This window comes from Dendropsophus ebraccatus, chromosome 14 (genome assembly GCF_027789765.1).
Source record: "Dendropsophus ebraccatus isolate aDenEbr1 chromosome 14, aDenEbr1.pat, whole genome shotgun sequence".
Lineage (NCBI taxonomy): Eukaryota > Metazoa > Chordata > Amphibia > Anura > Hylidae > Dendropsophus > Dendropsophus ebraccatus.
In genome coordinates this window covers 77,427,586-77,438,302 of record NC_091467.1, presented here as the reverse complement: position 1 = coordinate 77,438,302, position 10,717 = coordinate 77,427,586, and the positions used below count along the sequence as shown (strand labels likewise).

The 10,717-nt window shown below is 43.1% G+C and overlaps 2 protein-coding genes across 2 annotated transcripts in view; both read right to left on the bottom strand.

Annotated features, from left to right (window-relative positions):
* Positions 1 to 1,322: 1,322 nt before the first annotated feature.
* LOC138771926 (uncharacterized) lies at positions 1,323 to 2,777 on the bottom strand. Its single transcript, XM_069951929.1, has 5 exons — positions 2,757 to 2,777; positions 2,006 to 2,353; positions 1,688 to 1,966; positions 1,572 to 1,648; positions 1,323 to 1,533 (listed from the first exon to the last, which is right to left on the bottom strand). The coding sequence occupies exons 1-5, from the start codon at positions 2,775 to 2,777 to the stop codon at positions 1,323 to 1,325; spliced, it is 936 nt and encodes a 311-aa protein (XP_069808030.1).
* The window catches only part of LOC138771925 (bactericidal permeability-increasing protein-like), a 50,362-nt gene continuing 41,039 nt past the window's right edge, over positions 1,395 to 10,717 (bottom strand). The window contains exons 11-12 of the mRNA XM_069951928.1: positions 4,320 to 4,396; positions 1,395 to 2,864 (exon numbers count right to left, since the gene is read on the bottom strand). Coding sequence (XP_069808029.1) covers positions 2,781 to 2,864; positions 4,320 to 4,396 — 161 coding nt within the window. The 3' untranslated portion in view covers positions 1,395 to 2,780. The remainder of the gene's footprint in view (positions 2,865 to 4,319; positions 4,397 to 10,717) is intronic.

Below are 10,717 nucleotides of genomic sequence, written 5' to 3'. Positions count from 1 at the left end.
CTCCATAACCATCATACTCCATACCCATCATACTCCATACCCATGAGACATAATACACATCATACTCCATACACATCATACTCCATACCCATCACACATAATACACATCATACTCCATACACATCATACTCCATACACATCACACATAATACACATCATACTCCATACACATCATACTCCATACCCATCACACATCATACTCCATACCTATCACACATCATACTCCATACCCATCACACATCATACCTATCACACATCATACTCCATACCCATCACACATCATACTCCATACCTATCACACATCATACTCCATACCCATCACACATCATACTCCATACACATAATACACATTATACTCCATACCCATCACATATAATACTCCATACACATAATACATCATACTCCATACCCATCACACATAATACACATCACACATCATACTCCATACCCATCACACATAATACACCATACCACATTGCCTGCACACCTATACCCATCACACACCATACACATAATACACCATACCCATCACACCCCCATACACAGAGCCTTGGTTTTAGCAGCTCTCTTGGTTCCCAGCATGCTCTAGGTGCAGGATCTTTTAACTCCATTGATTCATAACCTGTGTATCCAGGCTGATTCTCTATGTATATTGTGTAACCTGTGTATCCGGGCTGATTCTCTATGTATATTGTATAACCTGTGTATCCGGGCTGATCTCTGTGTATATTGTGTAACCTGTGTATCCAGGCTGATTCTCTATGTATATTGTATAACCTGTGTATCCGGGCTGATTCTCTATGTATATTGTGTATATTGTGTAACCTGTGTATCCGGGCTGATTCTCTATGTATATTGTATAACCTGTGTATCCGGGCTGATTCTCTATGTATATTGTATAACCTGTGTATCCGGGCTGATTCTCTATGTATATTGTATAACCTGTGTATCCGGGCTGATTCTCTATGTATATTGTATAACCTGTGTATCCGGGCTGATTCTCTATGTATATTGTATAACCTGTGTATCCGGGCTGATTCTCTATGTATATTGTATAACCTGTGTATCCGGGCTGATTCTCTATGTATATTGTGTATATTGTATAACCTGTGTATCCGGGCTGATTCTCTATGTATATTGTGTAACCTGTGTATCCGGGCTGATTCTCTATGTATATTGTGTACCTGTGTATCCGGGCTGATTCTCTATGTATATTGTATAACCTGTGTATCCGGGCTGATTCTCTATGTATATTGTATAACCTGTGTATCCGGGCTGATTCTCTATGTATATTGTATAACCTGTGTATCCGGGCTGATTCTCTATGTATATTGTATAACCTGTGTATCCGGGCTGATCTCTATGTATATTGTATAACCTGTGTATCCGGGCTGATTCTCTATGTATATTGTATAACCTGTGTATCCGGGCTGATTCTCTATGTATATTGTATAACCTGTGTATCCGGGCTGATCTCTGTGTATATTGTATAACCTGTGTATCCGGACTGATTCTCTATGTATATTGTATAACCTGTGTATCCGGGCTGATCTCTATGTATATTGTATAACCTGTGTATCCGGACTGATTCTCTATGTATATTGTATAACCTGTGTATCCGGGCTGATCTCTGTGTATATTGTATAACCTGTGTATCCGGGCTGATTCTCTATGTATATTGTATAACCTGTGTATCCGGGCTGATCTCTGTGTATATTGTATAACCTGTGTATCCGGGCTGATCTCTATGTGTATTGTATAACCTGTGTATCCGGGCTGATTCTCTATGTATATTGTGTATATTGTATAACCTGTGTATCCGGGCTGATTCTCTATGTATATTGTATAACCTGTGTATCCGGGCTGATTCTCTGGGTATATTGTATAACCTGTGTATCCGGGCTGATTCTCTATGTATGTTGTATAACCTGTGTATCCGGGCTGATCTCTGTGTATATTGTATAACCTGTGTATCCGGGCTGATTCTCTATGTATGTTGTATAACCTGTGTATCCGGGCTGATCTCTATGTATATTGTATAACCTGTGTATCCGGGCTGATTCTCTATGTATATTGTGTATATTGTGTAACCTGTGTATCCGGGCTGATTCTCTATGTATATTGTGTATATTGTATAACCTGTGTATCCGGGCTGATTCTCTATGTATATTGTATAACCTGTGTATCCGGGCTGATTCTCTATGTATGTTGTATAACCTGTGTATCCGGGCTGATCTCTGTGTATATTGTATAACCTGTGTATCCGGGCTGATCTCTGTGTATATTGTATAACCTGTGTATCCGGGCTGATTCTCTCTGTATATTGTGTAACCTGTGTATCTGGGCTGATTCTCTATGTATATTGGTATATTGTATAACCTGTGTATCCGGGCCGATTCTCTGGGTATATTGTATAACCTGTGTATCCGGGCTGATTCTCTATGTATATTGTATAACCTGTGTATCCGGGCTGATTCTCTATGTATATTGTGTAACCTGTGTATCCGGGCTGATTCTCTATGTATATTGTGTATATTGTGTAACCTGTGTATCCGGGCTGATTCTCTATGTATATTGTGTATATTACACCTAGTACAAATATATGATCTACATATCAGGGGATTATATTACTTATAACATTGGCCCTAATACAGAAGTGTCTCTGCTGACGTCTCTGGGCATAAATACCCCTCCGTCTAGTAATGTGGAGGGGGGGTGTCTGAGGCCTATATGTAAATCACCACAGGTCACATGACCCCGCAGTCACATGTCACCATGGGTCATATCAATGTTACAATTCCATCAGCCCAGGAGCTGTTTACAGTTTTTCCGTAATGAATATTTGCCCCAAAGAGAAGGAAATCCTGGAAGAAAGAAGAAGAGGAGGAGGATTGTTAGGCTACAAAATACCTGTAACATTATAAATATATGAGTCCTGCTTCCATCTCTCATTCCTGCGCAGGGTATATACATTGGGGCATGAAGACTGGCGTACCCATACGCTGATCTTACATTAGGCCCTGCCCCCAATTCATCGCCGGATTCACTTAGATGCCTCCCCCCTCCTCCGTGCGCCTGCTTTTGATGGGGGATACGGCCAGGGAGAAGGGGCGAATCTGTGAACCTGTACCTTCTCCCAGGTGTACGCCAGGAACACAAGGTTGATAAATATGCCCCATAGTGTGCAGGTGAGGGATGACCAGATCACAGACAGGGATGGGAGGGGGAGCGAGGAGGCATCACAGTCCACCAGACAATAATGGAAGTACAGACAGATATACACTGCCTTCAAAGAGTATCATTCCCCTAAGTTTTTCCACATTTTTCACTTTTCACTCACAAACTAAAAGGGAACCTGTCACCGGGGACGCGGGCACAGAGCCCGCCTGACCCAACAGTGCAGCCCCCCGGATACTTACCCTTTCCGGTTCCTGGAGCCGGTCCCGGGACAAAGATTTTAGCACCCAAAGCCATGCGCGTGCGCCGCTGAGATGAGTCCGACGCCCAGAGAGAATGGAAAGGTTAAGTATCCGGGGGCTGCACCGGGGGTCCAGGCAAAATGGACTGATGCCCTCTCCACAGGACTTAGAGCCACAATCAGCCTGAGCTTCGCTGCATGGGCCTTGGTCATCAGCCTGAGCAGAATTCAGGCAAATCTGTTAGGAGGTTGGGACACTTTTACTGATCATCAATGTTTGATCAGCGGATGTCCAACTCTCAGTACCCCTGCTGATCAGTGGATTGCCACAGCCGTGATGCCTGTAATATAAAGTAGGTGGAGCCAAAGGTTCCATACATTGTGTAGTCACCGTGTGGAGTTACTGCAGCTCCTATTAAAGTGAATGCACGGCCACTGCACAATATACGGCGCCCTCGGCTTAAATTCACTGTGTACAGCGAGATCTGTGGTCGTGATGAACAGCTGATTTCCAGGCGCATCAAGCTCCCGCTGATCAGACAGTAATTGTCCATCAATAAAAATAACTCCTGGAAAGCTCCTTTAAGGAAGAAGCCAAGTTGAATGTTACTGAGAAAAATATCTTTGCTTCTGTGGATTCTATAAAGTATAACCTTTTTCTATTCTTACTCGCCATATCTATAGAAGCCTTATTCCCATAGCGTCCATGTCGAATTTCTAGCCTATTCCATTCTCTTCACCTATTTCATGGGAATGGGCAGCACCATAAGGATTTAGAGGTGTCTTATTCCTTCTCCCTTCGTATTATAACACTCTATATATGTTGTACTAAGCTGCACATATTGGGGAAATAGAGGACGCCTGTCTGATGATACATCTTTAATACTACACATTGACAAACCTGCTGCGGCTGCAGGATGACATCTGTGAGCTGCACGTTATCCAGCAGGGGTAGGGGGTAACCTGTGTTCAGCTTCTCTGTATGAAGAGAAAAAACATATGTCACCACAATCCTTACAGTAACAACTGGACACCAACCTCTGAGTATATAGTATAATAACTGGACACCAACCTCTGAGTATATAGTATAATAACTGGACACCAAACTCTGAGTATATAGTATAATAACTGGACACCAACCTCTGAGTATATAGTATAATAACTGGACACAAACATGTCAGTATATAGTATAATAACTGGACACCAACCTATCAGTATATAGTATAATAAATGGAAACCAACCTCTCACTATATAGTATAGTAAGTATAATAACTGGACACAAACATCTCAGTATATAGTACAATATGTATATAGTATAATAACTGGACACCATCCTATCAGTATATAGTATATTAACTGGACACCAACCTATCAGTATATAGTATAATAACTGAACATCAACCTATCAGTATATAGTATAATAAGTATATAGTATAATAACTGGACACCAACCTATCAGTATATAGTATATTAACTGGAAACCAACCTATCAGTATATAGTATATTAACTGGAAACCAACCTATCAGTATATAGTATATTAACTGGACACCAACCTATCAGTATATAGTATATTAACTGGAAACCAACCTATCAGTATATAGTATATTAACTGGACACCAACCTATCAGTATATAGTATATTAACTGGACACCAACCTATCAGTATATAGTATAATAACTGGACACCAACCTCTGAGTATAAAGTATAATAACTGGACACCAACCTCTGAGTATGTAGTATATTAACTGGACACCAACCTATCAGTATATAGTATATTAACTGGACACCAACCTATCAGTATATAGTATAATAACTGGACACCAACCTATCAGTATATAGTATAATAACTGGACACCAACCTATCAGCAGGGCCGGTTTTAGACTAGATGTGGCCCTGGGCAAAGTTAAAGGTGGGGCCCCAAATGCTGAAATATTTTAGCAACAATTTAAGGTCCCCATACATGTTACTCTTTTGTTGGTGGTACCTGTTGCTCGTGGTGGGTTCGGCCATCAGTGTAAGGTGTATGGGGCTCTCTGGACAGTCCTCTGACAGATGATATCAGTGGACATAGGGGGTCGAGCTTGATGGAAAATCAATGCCCAACCTCTTTGTTCTAAGAGAGATAAGCCGCCATCAGATCTGTATGGCTATGGCTTTCCCCTCTTATAGAAAACACAGGAAAACTCAGATGTGCCAAATTTCTGTGTATGGGGAGGACGGGATCAGATGGGAGAGATAATTGTCAGCTGAAGGATTGTTCAGCCAGCAGTTATTGGAAGTGTACGGCCACTTTTAAGGCCGTATTACACGGCCTGATATTCTGCAGAAGTGAGCGCCAATCTGGTAGAATGGAGCTCGCTTAGAGAGCCTCCTACAGCAAAAGCTATGGAGGAGATTTATCAAACTGGTGTAAAGAAGAATTGTCTCAGTTGCCCCTAGCAACCAATCAGATTCCACCTACTTAGAATGTGAGTAATGAAAGGTGGAATCTGATTGGTTGCTAGGGGCAACTGAGCCAGTTTCACTTTACACCATGTTTGATAAATCTCCCCCTATGTGTATATATATATACAGTATATCATTAGTGATGTGTGTGCAATCCTTGCTGTATATAGTAAACAATAAAGATATATACTACCTGATCATGTTCCCCAGTGTCCTCAGGCCATGTCTGTGATATATACTACCTGATCACGTTCCCCGGTGTCCTCAGGCCATGTCTGTGATATATACTACCTGATCACGTTCCCCGGTGTCCTCAGGCCATGTCTGTGATATATACTACCTGATCACGTTCCCCGGTGTCCTCAGGCCTTGTCTGTGATATATACTACCTGATCACGTTCCCCGGTGTCCTCAGGCCTTGTCTGTGATATATACTACCTGATCATGTTCCCCGGTGTCCTCAGGCCTTGTCTGTGATATATACTACCTGATCACGTTCTCCGGTGTCCTCAGGCCTTGTCTGTGATATATACTACCTGATCACGTTCCCCGGTGTCCTCAGGCCTTGTCTGTGATATATACTACCTGATCATGTTCCCCAGTGTCCTCAGGCCATGTCTGTGATATATACTACCTGATCATGTTCCCCGGTGTCCTCAGGCCATGTCTGTGATATATACTACCTGATCATGTTCCCCGGTGTCCTCAGGCCTTGTCTGTGATATATACTACCTGATCATGTTCCCCGGTGTCCTCAGGCCTTGTCTGTGATATATACTACCTGATCACGTTCCCCGGTGTCCTCGGGCCTTGTCTGTGATATATACTACCTGATCACGTTCCCCGGTGTCCTCAGGCCATGTCTGTGATATATACTACCTGATCATGTTCCCCGGTGTCCTCAGGCCTTCTCTGTGATATATACTACCTGATCATGTTCCCCAGTGTCCTCACAGAGCGATAGCATCCTGATTCGGACAATTTTTGCTCCATGTATTAGGGCCCTTACTCAGTTCAGAAGGTTACATGCCGGGACTGCCGCTACATGTCAGGACTGCCGCTACATGCCGGGACCGCCGCTACATTTTGGGACTGCTCCTACATGTCGGGACCGCCCCTACATGTCGGGACTGCCCTACATGTCGGGACTGCCCCTACATGTCAGGACCGCCGCTACATTCTGGGACTGCCGCTACATGCCAGGACTGCCGCTACATGCCAGGACTGCCCCTACATGCCAGGACTGCCCCTACATGCCAGGACTGCCCCTACATGCCAGGACTGCCCCTACATGTCAGGACTGCCGCTACATTCTGGGACTGCCGCTACATGCCGGGACTGCCGCTACATGCCAGGACTGCCGCTACATGCCAGGACTGCCGCTACATGCCGGGACTGCCGCTACATGCCAGGACTGCCGCTACATGCCAGGACTGCCGCTACATGCCAGGACTGCCGCTACATGCCAGGACAGCCGCTAAATGCCAGGACTGCCCCTATATGTCAGGACTGCCGGTACATGTCAGGACTGCCGCTAGTGGTGTAAACACAAGAACTATTTATATGAATTGCTTTAAAAAAAATTAATTAAAAAAAAATCACTATAATCAGGACCAAATATTACCTCCATACCGTTATTGAAGAAAACACACTATATATAGGCCAATATTACCACCATAAAGTGACCGCCCCATAATGACTCTATATACACTATATACAGACCAATATTATGTGGCTGTCACCCTATGGCTGTACTATTGGTCTGTATATAGTGTATATATAGAGTCATTATGTAGCAGTCAATCTATGGCATTAATAACTCTATATATACGCTATATACAGACCAATATTACCGCCATAGACTGTCCACCACATAATAACTCTATATACACTATATACAGACCAATATTACCGCCATAGATTGACCACTGCATAATGACTCTATATACAGACCAATATTATTGAAATAGGCTGACCCCTGTATAATGACTCTATATACACTATATACAGACCAATATTACCGCCATAGAGTGACCACTGCATAATGACTCTATATACAGACCAAAATTACTGCCATAGACTGACCCCTGTATAATGACTCTATATACACACTATATACAGACCAACATTATGTGGCGATCACTCTATGGTTGTACTATTGGTCTGTATATAGTGTATATATAGAGTCATTATGTGGTGGTCACTGTATGGCGGTAATATTGGTCTGTATATAGTGTCATTATGTGGTAGTCAATCTATGGCAGTAATGACTATATACAGTATATATGCTATATACAGACCAATATTAATGCCAAAGAGTGACCACTGCATAATGACACTATACACAGACCAATATTACCACCATACAGTGACCACCACCTAAAGACTGAATACCACCTTATTTTTTTCTCAATAAAATACACCGTATTGCCTTGGTGACGTCATCATACACTATACATAGGAGCTGCAGCAATTACATAGGACTGATGAGGCCGGAGAATGGCTGCAGCTCCTATATACAGTCTATTCACCTCAACACTTGGAGTCAGCAGTGCTTATACACACACACCATTATATATATATGTATATATATATATATATATATATATATATACACACACACACACACACCATTATATATTTATATATATATATATATATACACACACACCATTTTATATATATGTATATATATATATATATATATATATATATATATACACACACACACACACACCATTATATATATATATATATATATATATATATATATATATATATATATATATATACACACACATACACCCACGAAAACACATTATACAGATACAAACCATCCAGTCCACACACTATACACAGGACATGTAACACACACTACATTCATGCATTATACACATAGCATTCATACACACACTACATGTACAGAATACTTACCCCCTCTAGCATGCTGGTTGTAGTGGTGAATCCCCCTCATGTTCCTTGCAGCAGCAGCAGGCTGTCACCCTCACCCGGCAGCCCTCTCCTCCATCGTCCCGACAGCTCCACACCAGAGCAGGAAGTCACGTGCAGTGAGAGGAGCTGGAGGGAGGGGGAGGGGGAGCAGACACCGAGCCCAGCGTCCTGCAGCCTCTGTGTGACCCCTGATAGCAGCAGCCGGGGATCACTGCCAGACGCTGGAGGAGGGGGCCCCTGGGGGATGGGGGCCCTGGGCATTTGCCCTGCTTGCCCCCCCCTAACGCCGGCCCTGCCTATCAGTATATAGTATAATAACTGAACAACAACCTATCAGTATATAGTATAATAAGTATATAGTATAATAACTGGACACCAACCTATCAGTATATAGTATATTAAATGGACACCAACCTATCAGTATATAGTATAATAAGGGAAATATTACCTGTAGGGATAACTGGACACTAACAATAATAAGGGAAATAATATCGAATACCTGCTGGAATAAGATCCTACCATAGAAATCTGTCCCGGTCATATGGGGGTACAGTGGGTGCAGCATCTGTTATCACAGGGCACCAGCGAAGTGTGGTGTAAGAGTCGAGCAGCAATACATATAGTACTGTGTGCATCACAGGAGCCTTGTATATACATTCTGTGGCACACTTTACACAAATGCTGTTGTCAGGACTGATTAGGGAAGACACAGACAGTGTGGTCCCTGATGCTGAACCCGCCCAGCTGTCCCTACCTAATTGCCACACTCTGCCCTAGGTGGCAGTGGGCAACTGGGCGGTGTTCCCTATAATGCAGCAAGTGGTAACACAAAGGGAGACAAGATAATACACACAATAAAAGGGGGGTCAGCAGCAAAGTTACAAAATCAATATCCAGAAGAGAAGTCAAGGTCACAAAAGCCAAGGTCAAAATACACAGAATAGTCAGGTCGCAAAACGCTAGGCTAGATCAAGGAGGCACTAGGAAACTAGGCTCTATCACAGGCAAAGAACTTGAGACAAGTGAAAGTACTTATAGAACTAGAAGTCCAGCCCAGATACTGACAGCTGACTGGGAGAGTCAGTCAAATCACTGTGATCACAAACACCTAGTGCTGATCAGCAGAGGGAGAGCAACACTGGACTCTGCTACATCAAGGAATAGCAGAGCAGAGAAAAACATGGAAAGCAGTCTGACTGCTATGGACGCCGAGCTGAACACATGGCTCGAGTCCTAACAGTTGTAGTGTGTCTGTTAAGATGGGGACAGGTGACACAAGGACAGGTGAGCCCTGACACTGGCACCTGTCCCTCTGTCCTTACCTACTTGCCTCAGATGCTCTAAACACCAATGGACAACTGGACGGCAGTCCCTGATCTACTAAAAGTGCAACACAGAACAAAACAAGACAGACACAACACAATAGGAGCAAAGTCAGAAGTCCGAGTCAAGATCGAGCAGTGCCGCACAAAAACATGTCCAAGGGGGTACTAGGCACTATAGCAGGCAGGGAACTAAGGACAGGGGAGGGTTTATACGGAGTCCGGAGTCCCGGTCCCATATGTGAAACGAGGCCAGAAAGCTGACTAACACACAATACATTCACTTATATAACTTTGTAGTATGTTCCTCCTCCCCCTCCTCCCCCCTCCCCTCTCTATAGAACAGACAGGGTTGTGTCTGATGCAACAAGTCACAATTTCCTGATATTTTGCAGTGAATGGAAAAGAGGAAGGAGGATGGGGGGGGGAGCTGGGAAAAGTCTTTTTGAATGCAGATAATGGCAGATTTGGTTAATAAACCCAATTACAAAGTTTCTTAAGATCGCCTGGACTATTGATTTCTGCAAAAAAATAAATAAATACGACAGTGACTCTTTAAGTGTGAAAACTCCCACCC

What these genes read in the sequence shown, in the direction of transcription:
- LOC138771926 (XM_069951929.1), bottom strand. Translation starts at nt 2,777, where the DNA reads ATGGTGACATGTGACTGCGGG. An exon ending in AGATCAGCCCGGATACACAG is followed by an intron (nt 1,649 to 1,687) that starts GTTATACAATAT and finishes CCGGATACACAG; the next exon opens with GTTATACAATATACACAGAG. An exon ending in GAATCAGTCCGGATACACAG is followed by an intron (nt 1,534 to 1,571) that starts GTTATACAATAT and finishes CCGGATACACAG; the next exon opens with GTTATACAATATACATAGAG.